Source organism: Triplophysa dalaica, chromosome 8, assembly GCF_015846415.1.
Source record: "Triplophysa dalaica isolate WHDGS20190420 chromosome 8, ASM1584641v1, whole genome shotgun sequence".
Taxonomy (NCBI): Eukaryota; Metazoa; Chordata; class Actinopteri; order Cypriniformes; family Nemacheilidae; genus Triplophysa; species Triplophysa dalaica.
In genome coordinates, this window is record NC_079549.1 from 18,678,301 (window position 1) to 18,691,371 (window position 13,071).

Below are 13,071 nucleotides of genomic sequence, written 5' to 3' on the forward strand. Positions count from 1 at the left end.
ACGTCATGATAATTGATCGGCGCAACAGTTCTGCAATTAACAGAGTATTGATCGTTTGTAGAGACACACATAAATACAGCAGTTAGAATACAACATCACATTGTTTAAAAGATCAAACATCTCTCAATTAAGACTTCAGTCTGACATCTTCTGTAAAAACAAGCAATTCTCGCTGCGAATAAAATAAATCTTCTAATCCCGACTTCATTATTTGTGACCCTGGATGACAAAACCAGTTTTACGTAGCACGTGGACATTTTTAGTAAAAGCCAAAAAATCATAGTATGGGTCAAAATTATCACTTTTTTCTTTTATTCCAAAAATCAATAGGATGTTAACTGTTAACTGTCGGAGCCTTTTTTGAGTCTACACATGAAAACGCATGTTGGAACTAAAATGGCGGTAACTCATGAATTCTTTGGAATACAGACTTACGATTGGTCTTGTTTGAAAAAAGAAAAGTAGCTGATTATTGCAAAAAATAAAATTAACACACACACCAAAAAAATGTAAGGTACGCTGTGTATTGTATATAGCTTTCCTGTAACTCAGTGGTAAGAGCATTGCATTAACAACGCAAGGTTTAGGGTTCGATCCCAGGGGATTGCAACTACCTATGTAAAAATGTATAGGATAAAGCAATGTAAGTCGCTGTGGATAAAAGCGTCTGCCAAATGCCTAAATGTAAATGTATTGTAAAAAAAAAACGTTTATGTTTATCTATGAGTAAAATTTTTTTTTTTTAAAAGGACGTTCAAAAGGATATCAAAAAATCTGAGTACACTCTTTATAAAAAAGAATCAACTACTCTCCCTACAAAAAATATTTTAAAAAACACCAGAGAAATCTGTATTGTTGAGTCAAACACCTTTCCAATGACATATAGTTTGTCATGATTTGATTAGAAATTACATGCACAATATTGACGCAAACTTAGGTGTCCCGTATACGGAACGGGTGACAGTTAACAGGCTACGTAAAGGTCATATTCCATGAAGATATTTAGTCAATTTTCTACCTTAAATATATAAAAACTTTATTTGTGTGCGTGGATGGCTTGCAACTGCGCCTACGATTAACAACTTCAAAGGCAATTTTCTCAATATTTAGATTTTATCGCAGAGTTTTAAATGGTTGAATCTCAGTCACATATCCAAACAACTCATACATCAATAGAAAGCTTTATTCTTCCGCTTTCAGATTATGTACAAATTTCAAAAAATTTACCCATAAGACTGGTTTTGTTGACCAGCGTCACATTTATGCCATCAGGTTTCGGTGAAAAACTCAATCAAGGTATCATATAAAAGACCAGCATCTATTTTCCTCTCGGCGGTGCAAGAAAATATGACGCGTATGTGTGTTGTCAGCATCTCCGATTTCCCTCGCCCCGCCAAACAAATCACTACACCCATAACCTCACATTGAATTGAAAAACATGCCGTGTTGAAAACGCTTACCTTTCACTCTACAGGAGACAGCCGCTTGACCTAGATGGATGTCATGTGAAACGGTTGGGAAAAGGACGAATCAGCTCAAGTTAGAGCGGGTTGGCATCAAGGTTTATTATCTTTTACAATGTACAATGTACAAAAATATAGAGTACCAAAAATTCACAGTGTCTAAAAGGCAGTGATTACAGTCTACATCGCATATCTAAACACCAGGTCAGTTGCATAGAAGGACACCAAGCCTCGCAGGGATGGAGCACCTCGTTGCGGCGTCTGGATTTTCATGCCTGTTTTCGATGCAATAGCAGAGACATTCCTTTCAAATCTCAACAAAGCAGCCACACTTTTGAGCCTGTTTTATCAGTGGAGGCACATGGGGCAAAATGTGGGGGTTTACTTTAGAGCCTTGCCTATTCTGTAGATTGGGAAACACAAGTCTGAGACCACATTTCAATTTAAAACAGGAAATCATATTTGAAGTTTTTTAATTCGTAAGATATAAGAGGAAAATTTACGACAAGAATTGTTAATAATTCTACACTCTTCTAAGGTCATTATAATAACATTTAAAAGCAAATTCTTTTGTACAAAAGCGCAGGTTTCTTTGCTTCTATTGCAAATAAGATGCTTTTTGGAACATGCTCAAATCGAGCTGGGAAAACATGGATCTTAAGCTTTTGGAAACTTGTGGGGTCCATGCCAGCCTGAGTGCATGCTGCCATTAAATCAAACGGCTGGCGTTCTTTTCACTTATTGGCATGCTCGTGATTTAAATGGTAAATGTTGTATTATTTAAATTGAAAATGTTTTAAATCAGAAAGAAAACCAAATACACACATAACTAGTGGTCTCAAACTTGTAACTCATGTGTGGCAATGTAAAGAAGCTTGGTAACTTTAGAGAGCCTGAATCTTTAAGAGTAAAACAATGTTTTATTTACGGACTTCTGGAATTCTGATTTTAAAAATGGCTTAATCAGAACAGGCGCTGTGCCTTAATTCAAAACGTGAACAAAGTGTCATCTACACCAACGTTTTGTGACCAATTTTGTACAATCAATATGAATAATGCACAATTCAATTATTTCAATTTCAACAAACAGTTTTGTAAGGATTCTAACAAAAAATCTTGAATGTTAAAAATCAAATTTGGCCTAGAAGACAGTTCTCTCTAGTGCAGTCAAATTATGGAAACATCTCACCAGATTTACTCCCAAGCTCCATCCCTTTCAATCCCTACGGTTTATATATTTACACATCTGCTGCCCATATTATTTTACAACTATAAGGCTTTTAAAAACAGTGTTAGCTTTACAATATACATGTACGTTATACTAACGTTTGCGTGACGTTACTTTTTCGCAGCGGGGCATCACTAACAGTATGTACAACCCAGGTAGTCATGCTTAACTAAAAGCATGGCTGTCTTAGCATTCATGAATAATGATAAAAAAAAGCTTAGTTTAGTTTTTCAATGCCCTTTAGAAAACAAGCATACCATAAATACTAAATCCCGAACAGAGTCACCATTCCTGAATCGCTTTTATTGACAAGTGTTTATGAAATATTAGCATCTGGAATGCGAACGCGATGTCGTCACACATCATGACCGAACCGCAGTGTTTCATGAGTTCAGCACATAGTGCTACACACAAGCCATAAAATCATATTTAAACTTAAAATATTGTTTAAGATGATGAGGATACATTGATCTGTTCTGACACTGTTTGAATATGATGCTTCATATAACGCTGTAAGACTTTCCTCATATCTCTGATAAATGTGCTGATGGTTATGAATACTGTACACCATCTGGAAACAGTGAAAATATTATCTGAAATCAGAAAAAAAACAAATCATATTATCTCACCGCGCATCTTAAATAAACTCTATCGTGCACCTAGCCTACAGCTTTTCTCCACTGCTGAATAGTTTCCTCTTTAATATAACCGTAAGAAAAAACAAGTGCCAAGCTATCGGTATTTCCTACGTCTTTTCTTGTTATAAAATATAGTCCGCCTCGGTTTGAACCCATATTTAATATGACTACCAAGGCATACAGTAACATAACAGAACTTGTCTGCTTTAGATCTAAGCATAATCCATGTCGGGTGCAATATTCCTCCATTTCCATGCATTCGCAGGTAAAAAGGTGTTTCCGAACGGCAGCATTCTTTTTTTAACCTTATGGTTCTGTTACGTGCTGAATATCATTATTTGCGATCTGGTAGTCCGTTCAGACTAGTCATTATATACGGACGCCGACAGTATTCCTCTTGAGATGGGTTGCTCATATCCAAACGGAGAGGATTTTATGTACGCTAATCCACCTGCATCTGTTCCTTGTGGGTTGTAAAGAAGCATCCCTCCTCTGTTAGGAGTCAGTGGCACTTACATGTGCATCCAAAAGTGACACAATTCTGCAACCTCTATCCAAAGCTTCTTTTATTCTGTCCGTATTGATTTCTCTCCGTCCTGTGGTCTCCCCGTGTTTAGCCTTTGTACTTTTAAGACAAAGCCTACCACGGCTGTGCCAGACCACATTCCTGTAATGAACATTGCCGGAGCCAGCACGATTTTGCCTGCCCACCTTCCAGTAACTGGAGTTCTGCAAAGATCAATGGAGACATCCGTTCATCAACGTCAGTGTAGCTACACGATCTTGTTCGTCCGTTTAAAAGTGCCGTTTGAATAATTGGTCCGTTTCCCCTCACCGTAAGGCATGACTTAAGTGACCCGGTCCTGTCCTTGGGGGAAAATCACTCGGAATGGTGGAAAACAGCACCTGTGTTTTTTTTTCATCAGGTGCAGAGAGGGTGTGGAAAAGGGTGGGTTTAGGAGACATGTGGACTGGAGCAGTCACCATGGTGATAAAGCAGAGTTGGGACATGTGTCTCAGCTGTGGTTATAGGTTCTGCAGGGAGAGGGGGAAGAGTCTGGACGGTAATCATATTTGCCCAGTGCTGTGGGGTAGTACGTGGTCGTGTACACGTTTGTCTGCTGAAGCGGTGAGGGGAAGTAGTTGGTCCTTTCATCTGGCAGCAGGTTGTTCTTGTTTAGAGTCTGTGGATGAGAAATAAATAAATGAGCGTTAGAGGAGCCGAGAGGGAATGAACTAGACATCAATCCTTGAAATGAAGAGGACAACTGATCTCCTTGAACACTATGTAAAAAACCTCACATGACGTGAGAAAGAAAAGATGATTGGAGGCACGTACTTTAGCAAAAAATCAAACCATCAGAAAACACTCCAGGTCGAGGTGTATAAAATCAGTATGCTTTTTCCAAAAACCAACCAATGAGTCAAAATTATCGATTTTTCTTTCATGCCAAAATGATTTAGATTTTAATTTAACACTATGTTGCAAGAGGATGATTTGTAAATATCCGACTGTGAATATATAAAAACTTTGCTTTTGTGAGTGGATGCAGCATAATCACAAACAAAAATGACTAAAAACACCTACAATCTTCGCTCCCTGCTGCCCGCACTTTGAGAATTACACACTCATGTTTGGTATCTATGAAAAGCTTAAAATTTCAGATTTCTACTCTCCTCCACATCATTACAGTGGTGAGCCAATTCAGAGCATTAAAACAAACCTGTTTCTTCTCAGCAACAGCCTGCTAAAGCCCCTCTGATGGAGAACCAAGATGGTGAATTTCTCAATATTTTGATTTTTATGCACTTCAGATAGTCCTATCTCGGTTAAATATTATCCTATCCTAACAAACCATAAATCATCAGCGTTCGTATGATGAATTAATCTCAATTAAAAAAATCACCCTTATGACTTGTTTTGTGGTCCAGGCTCACATATTTCAATTTCTTCTAGACATTAATGAGATTAAATAGAGGGCAATTAGAAAGTTCAGCCTCAATCTTATCTCATATATCTCATATATCCAAAATGTCTCTATTAGAGTTTCAAAAGAGATTTAAACAAAATCACAAACTGACCTTAGATTTGTCAGATCTGGAATTATTAATTGATTAAATTAGGATGAACAGAAAGATTATTTTAATAATATTGTCGATTCACTACAAAATCAAATTTAATCCAGATTATTTGACCTATACGGTCTATATTATTTTATGTACAGTTATCTAACAAATCTCCTTTTATTTCTCCCAAACAATTTTAAGAGAAACTGCAACAATTATATTTTTAAATTAAAACTTAAATGAAACACAACAGAGAACTCTGTCAAATCTTCTGAATTTAATTTCCCAAACCTGCCTCACTAGTAGCACAGAATGGTAATGAATCGTACAAAAAACCTAAAAAGGATCAAATTCCAAGACATACTTAGGACCAAACATTACAAACACTTGAGACTACTTTGATTTGGACCAGTAGGGAAGCAGAGAACAAACTAGCGACCACATGTCAACATGCTAAAACCACTCAGGGCACCACTAGCCACATACGGTAGCAAAACCTTGGCAACCATCCACACCGCTCTAACACTATGATGTAAAATTTCATCTGAAAACATAACATGTTGGTTATTTTTGCAGGGTTGTTTGTTGCTGTCAGCAGTGGAAGATTACCCACATCACTGTTAAATATCTAACACACCACACAGAAGACAACCCACAGCACTTCACCTGCAATATTCAATAGTGTTGGACTTGTGGGTCATGGATGAAACCGGCGTGCGTATGAAACAAGCTTTTCTTGAGAAAACACATCAGTCTAGTTTAAAAAAAGACTCAGTGACTGAGGGAGTAGAGCTATGAAATGCACAAAATTGATTTGAGTGACTCCACCTGAGATCTGCTGTGCAACAATTATATTTTTCAATACCTGCCAAACAATAGCACTCCAGAGGGGTCTGAGATACGGTACCTTTTTTCAGTCTGAACAAGCAGGCTAAAAATGCTTTCTGCCGGAGTGTTATACAATAACAGGTGAAATTTGCATCCGTTGACTCCTCCCCTTCTACTGTCAGTCTGCTGTCAGTTTCATTTCAAAATCAACTCAAACGGCTGTCTCTAAACATCCTATCAATTCGCATTGAAAAACACAAGCCACGCCCACCAACTTTAAGAGAGTAAATTGCATCTTTCTGTGGTGTTTTAAACAGCATGTAGTGTACATGCAGAATTTTCAGCTTTCAGGTTTTTTTTGCAAATTTACAAAAAAATGTTTTAGTTAACTCATTGGCCGCCAGCCTTTTAAAAAAAAGTTGACATTTTCATCCTAATTTAATGGCTCACAGTAAATTGTATGTAAAGAATATATGGACAAACAATATGTCAAATGAAAGAACAGAGTCTCAGCTTTTAAACAAAAGAAACCGTATTCTTCTATCTTCATTTGTTCGTTTTTTATCACTCCCTATATGAGGGTAGGTTTCTACAAAAATGCATCATTTTGATTAAACAGCTGAGATAATTAACGTTTTTGGTCAAAGATTCCGCCCATATTACACTCAGGACAATCATTACAAATTGCTAAAATATATACATTCTAGGTTCTGGGATTCTGTACTTTTTCCCAAAGGTGTGTAATTGCGCCACCTGCTGTATAACAGTGCAAACACTAATTGCCGTAAAAACTCGTCTTTGGCAGGGAACCGTTTTTTTTAAATGACGAGATAACTCGTCAATGGCGGTGAAAGAGTTAATAACAATAACAAACAAATCAGCACAGAGTGGCCTAAGCAACAATCTTCTGCACGTTCCACTTCTTTCTTGTGAAGATCCACATTATTGTCGGAGTCTCATAATGTGTTCAGAGTGAGCGCCGGGCACGAAAGAGATCGTTAGAAAAATGTGGCAAAAGGCTCGCGCAGGTGTCACCGCAAGGACACGAGGTGGAGGAAAAGCGAGCCGAGCCAAACTAATTGGATGAGCTTGACGATCAGTCACAACCAGCTGTGGGAGTCCACGGAACGTCTGCCGCTTAAACATCCTAATGGAGCCCATTAATAAAGACGGAGTGTGTGCCAGGAGCCGCATGCAGCCAGAAGAGGCGGCTAAACAAGCAGCCACGGGGAGAACGAAACCAGCGGTAATCTCCAAACTATCAGCTTTCCTGTGATGCTCATTTCAGAGCAAACAAACCAGAGTCTTCTAACGCAGATCTCAGTTGCTACTCTCCAGAGCTGACTTAGTAACTGTTTTGCTAGCTCACCTGTTGTGTACATTGTCCATAGAGGGAAAAAATAGCATTACAGGAAGGTTCACCCTTAAAAGAAAACTTCCTCTTGTCGGTCAAAACAAGGGATGTCATAATATGCCAGATATACTCATAAAAAAAACTGATATTAAAAACTATGGCTATCCAGTGTTGGGTAAGCTATTCTTTTATAAGTTACTAGTTATTAATTACATATTCAATAGAGTAATTAGATTACTGTACAAATTACTCTCTCCAAAAAGTATTTAGTTACTTATTTCTAATTACTTTCTATATCCTACATCAACCTTGATGAGATAACTGATTCAAGGATAGAGATGAAACGGCTTATTTAATTAATTCAAATAAATTATATCAAACTACATAAGGTAGTATTATAAACTGACCAAAGTATTACAAATCAGAAGTATACATTAAAGCACAATTCCACTATTGCACATGCATATATTCTACTAAGTATTAAGTTTAATTACATCAAAAGTAACTAAATAAATTACAGAAAAAATAAGAGTAGTCCCTTACTTAACTTTTCAAGGGAGAAGTAATTAAATTAAAGTAACTAATTACATAGTAACTAGTTACAAACAACACTGTGGATATCAATATTGTGTTAATTTTATGCATTTTTTGTATTTTGCCTCTATACGGTTCTATCTGCATTGTGAGCAGATTTGAGGAGCTTCAAAGTTTTTTTCAACATCCCATAATGTAAATAAGTTGTTAGAATAACACCTTGTCTACATCGGATGTGACACAGCGAAAGACAATAGAACGCATTATCATTTTACATTTTGTCCACACTGGATGCGTCACGACATGAAGAACAAGCCGGTTTTCGTGTCTGTCGCGTCCAGTGTAGACACAATGTTAAAATATGTGAATAACTCAATTTTGACAAAAATGTCACAGAGAACCTTATAATTCAAAGGTGATGATATATTTATATTGAAAATTAATCAGAACCAGTTTAAAGTTTTCCTTTAGGGGCCACAATGATTAAGATGTCTTTGTTTGAATCACTACACTTCTATTTTTAGTTAAATTCATTGGCCAAAAAAGTGAAAACACAAAATTAGTCAGACTGATATGATTATTTGATAGTATCTTTTTTTAAAAGTGAAAAACATTATAGCCCTATTCCAAACCCATTTGCTGTTATTTTTCTATGAAACGCAGAAGAAAAAATGATTGAAGATGTTTTTATGAACCTCTTGCCAAACAAAGGCAGGTCATAGTGACTCGGAGCTGTCAAGCAAAATGAAAAAAAACACCCCCAAGGTTCTCGCACTTGTGCCATATTTTCTAATGCTTTACGGGTCATGAAAATATTGTGTTGCATTCTACTAAACTATGACGTCAATTTTTAAATCAAGTTGCAGACAGTCATTTAGCTTTAGCAGAGGTCACGATCATCTTTAATGTCTTATATTTTAGTCTGTCCTTCACACAAAGCCATCATATGGCTTCACAACATTCAGGAAATAGTCCACGAGTCATATAGTGCGTGACTATTATGCTGCTTATATGGTGTATCCTGTTCTTTATGGAGCTTGACAAGACTTGGACACAAAAAACGATCATATTATGGCAGAGCAACTCTAACTGATCCATCAGAAATTTTGACTCGTGTGTTTCACATTTCATATCATTTTTTTCTAAACTACAAAACTTGTTGCTAATTATCACAAATCTCACTGCACAAAGCAATAATGATGATGGAAAAAAAGTTTGTGGAGAATTGCTATGAGACTACAGTGAATGTGACAAACCAGGTTGGAGAATTGACCTTGAACTCCATGGGTGTATATTTCTCGTTCTTTGGTGTGGTGTTGCCCTTGTAGTTGAGGTGGTTGGGAGTGGTGGGGTGGATGACGGCAGACTCCTGCGAGGGCTTGTGGAACCGCTGACAGTACACGTACACCAGGAAGGACAGCAGACCCGCGCCCAGGAAGCACGACACACCTGTAGCTATCAGGTGAAGCAGAGTAAAGCCTGGAAAAGTGAGACAAGCCAATATTACAGTAACTGCCAGTCTGCAAATAACTGTAATATGTCATCGCTCCCTTCGACTACATGTGATTTCTTTTGAACAAACAGAAATATAGTCATCCCAGTCAGTGGAATCAGAATGATGGCATCAGATCATCCCTCATCATTAGTTTAACATGTCCGTAACCATCATCCAGCAGAAGGCAGGTGCTGGACGGCGTCTTGCTGAATGATGCCGTGTCGAGGGACTGTGCTGTGATTATCTGGCTGGCGTGATGGACCGGGCATCCTGCTGGCTTGACCCATAATGAGCGTGAATTGTGAGCAAAGTGGACGCCATACTCCCGGACTGAACTGCTTTAATTGGACAACCATCACTCAGGAGCGCACCGCAGCTGAGGCATGATGGGTAATGCACGCGACCCATAGCTGGCTCGGGCTGCCATATGGAGGAACACCAAACTGGCACAGCAGTACTATCTCTGGGCTGAGCCAGTGCCCGGAGTGGCCTGGATACGCAACCTAAATATGCCTCTGTGCCCCCTCGAGTTTGGGATGAAAGGAGCGGATGTGAAACATGACACACAAGCACATCGGCACGGGTCCTCATGCTACATTGATAGCGCATGCGCACAATGACATGCATCTGCCGTCAACACAATATAAACATCGGGTTTCAAAACAAAAAGGGGGGCAGGTAAAGCACTTACCTCCGCAACGTTGGTCCTTGTCATAACTAGATGCTGGGAGAATCGCTGTGAACAGACAGGGAGGGACAGATTTAGTTTGATCTTGAGTTCAAAAACAGCCACAGCCAAGACGTACATCTGCAGATTGTAAAAAACTGTAATTACAGTTTTATGTTTCATCATTTTCATAAACAGCCACAGAAAAACTAAGGAGACCTTTCAAAATGTTCAATCAATCAGCATTTCTAGATTATTGTGGCCATTCCAGTCCAGCGTCTGTTGAATTTCAACAAAATCAAACCTCAGGAGTGACATAAAGTCATCCAACAGCATTATGAAAAACTGACAGCATGATAAGACACATGACAACTGTAATAAAAATATTGGTCATCATAATTATAACTTTTCCTAAATACATGTACATATATTACTGTTGTATTGCTTAAAAGTGAATATGAAATTCTTTGCAGTATTTGAGGTCTGAAAAAATACAGAGCTTCTTTTCTGTTATTTTGATATATTTCTACAGTTTTCATTTACTGTAAATAAATGCAAATAGAAACAAAATTTTTAATCGAAATTTGGTAGAAATGTTGTTAGTTTACATTTTACCAAACACATACCTATGATAGTTCATTTAAAATAAAAAACCTGAATTTGAAACGGTTTCTCCTTTTTTCCTGCAGCTGTATTTTTTAAATGCAATAAAATGAACGTCAAATTACAGAAACAGATTCCAAATTAACAAATTGGTGTAAAATAACATGTTAAACAAAACAATAAGTTACGTTTTTTTTCGCTTGCCTCTTGGCATGCATCTACCCAGTGCCCAAGTAATTGTATCATTTATTTCCACAACAAACTATCTGAATAGTTTTTCGACCTTTTAAAACACTAGCCTGTTTATTTACTCTCTTAACAATGCATGATTATACAGTTAGTTGCATCTTATTATCTGCGTAGTTGTTTCCCTGCCAACTCATCAGGTCTAATGCATATTTACGCACACCAATAATTTGACAATATCACAAACCTGATGCGATCCAGTGCAAACATCCCCTTGCACAACACCCTTGGCTTTATTTTGATGATCAACAGCCAAAACAATCAATCTCATCCCATCTTATTCCACTCTGTTCTCTCTTTTCAAAGGCAACCTTGCTGAAACTTGGACAATTCAAAGAGTCATAGATCAGAGGAGTGAGGAGATATAGTCTCCTGTGTTATACCTGAGGCATCTGCAGGGCAGCAGTGATAAACTACAGCAAATCACATCAAAGACTGTCAGTCGAATCGCATGAAAAAGATGAAATTATTACCGCCTGCTTCCGAAACACAAGGTTCTCAAGATTGAATCTCTTATGAATCAGTGCTCATGGAAATGGCCATAAAACAATTCAAAATGCGTCTGTAAACTTGCTTGAAGCGCTCGCTTAAAATAAATATTCCATTTTGGTTGAGGCAATGAGAGAAAGTGATCTCTCACTGTCGAAATATATTCAAGGTGTTCCATCAACCTGAGTAACTCTTTTAGGGCTCTATCTGAAATCTTGACAAAGAGCAGAGATGGATGAGGAAGGGAGAGAAAGTTTTGATTGAGATGCGCAATTGTCCTTCATCTCCTCACTATCTAAGACACCTTAGGATGTGTAACCTGTATCCCAAAACTGAAGAGGAATTGGATGTGAGGCCGGCTCATGGCGTAACATTAATATTAATTAGTCTGCCTCATTCACTTGGTATTCCGCTCTGATAACTCATGTTCTCGCAGGCTGCGAGCATTTAGTTCTTCACTTTGAACACTTCCACTCCTCCAGCCAAAGCAATGAATAACCACAAGTAAACATATTACATCTAATCTATTAAGAACATCAGCGGATTTGACAGGGTTTAAAAGTGCATTTTTATTTAATATGAGTAACATTTTAATTGGGAAATATTAGAAAAGTTACCAGTATGGAAGTGTGTATAATAACTACATTTGTATGTCTTTATCTTTAATGTTGTTCATTTATCCCTTCAGCTTTAATACTTCTTGTAAAGATGGCTCGGCAAACTACCGTTACTAGTTTAGCTCTTTGACAAAATGTTAAATGCTTTTTCAATCTTGATAAAAGAGTCTACAAAATAAATAACTGTATATTTCTTTCAATTGAAAAATCGACGTCTTCATGGATAAAAAATGTATAACAACTTGCCTGACATGAAAAACAAAAAAATCTGTGTTGCCCAACATTTTTATGCAAAATCAACTTGGTTTTGCACGTCATTTCAACTTCTTTACATTTTGGAGAATTGCGAGTTGATAGGAAATAATCAAATAAAAAAGTCAGATCAAATATAAAATAAAAGTCTTTATTACTGCGATGCAGATGTAATGTAAAAGAAAACAGAAATCATTTGAAAAGCCGAGTTGATTGTAGGCAGAAGTGTTGTTTTACTGTGTACCTTTATTTTATTGTACCCTGAATGTGACATCTTCCCCATGTGACAACTAGGCCCGGTCTCTTTCTCTCACCTGGGATCTCATTGCAGTCTCTGTGCTGGGTGCCGTTTCCCACACATTGTGTGGATTGAGCCCCACACACCCGACTGCGCAGCTGCAGTCCCTGGTCGTCGCATTCGGACCACGTGGACCATGCCATCCATCCACCTGCACACAAACACGGTCACCAACAATTGAAATGAGCAGAAGTGTGTCCCTCCCCTCAGTTCAGATGGCGACCAGAGTACTGCTGACTCGACGCCACCCACACATATGAAACAAACACCGCCACGGTCACACAGGACACAA

General features: G+C 37.9%; 1 protein-coding gene across 7 annotated transcripts in view; it reads right to left on the reverse strand.

Annotated features, from left to right (window-relative positions):
• Nucleotides 1-1,545: 1,545 nt before the first annotated feature.
• sema5ba (sema domain, seven thrombospondin repeats (type 1 and type 1-like), transmembrane domain (TM) and short cytoplasmic domain, (semaphorin) 5Ba) overlaps nucleotides 1,546-13,071 on the reverse strand; it is a 131,581-nt gene continuing 120,055 nt past the window's right edge. For 4 of the 7 annotated variants that reach the window (XM_056754515.1, XM_056754518.1, XM_056754513.1 and 1 more), the window contains 4 exons: nucleotides 12,796-12,930; nucleotides 10,299-10,343; nucleotides 9,386-9,591; nucleotides 1,546-4,513 (listed from right to left, as the gene is read on the reverse strand). In XM_056754515.1, coding sequence (XP_056610493.1) covers nucleotides 4,346-4,513; nucleotides 9,386-9,591; nucleotides 10,299-10,343; nucleotides 12,796-12,930 — 554 coding nt within the window. In that variant the 3' untranslated portion in view covers nucleotides 1,546-4,345. Of the gene's footprint in view, nucleotides 4,514-9,368; nucleotides 10,132-10,298; nucleotides 10,344-12,795; nucleotides 12,931-13,071 lie in introns of those variants that run through there. The other 3 variants (XM_056754517.1, XM_056754516.1, XM_056754519.1) reach the window with 3 other exon arrangements.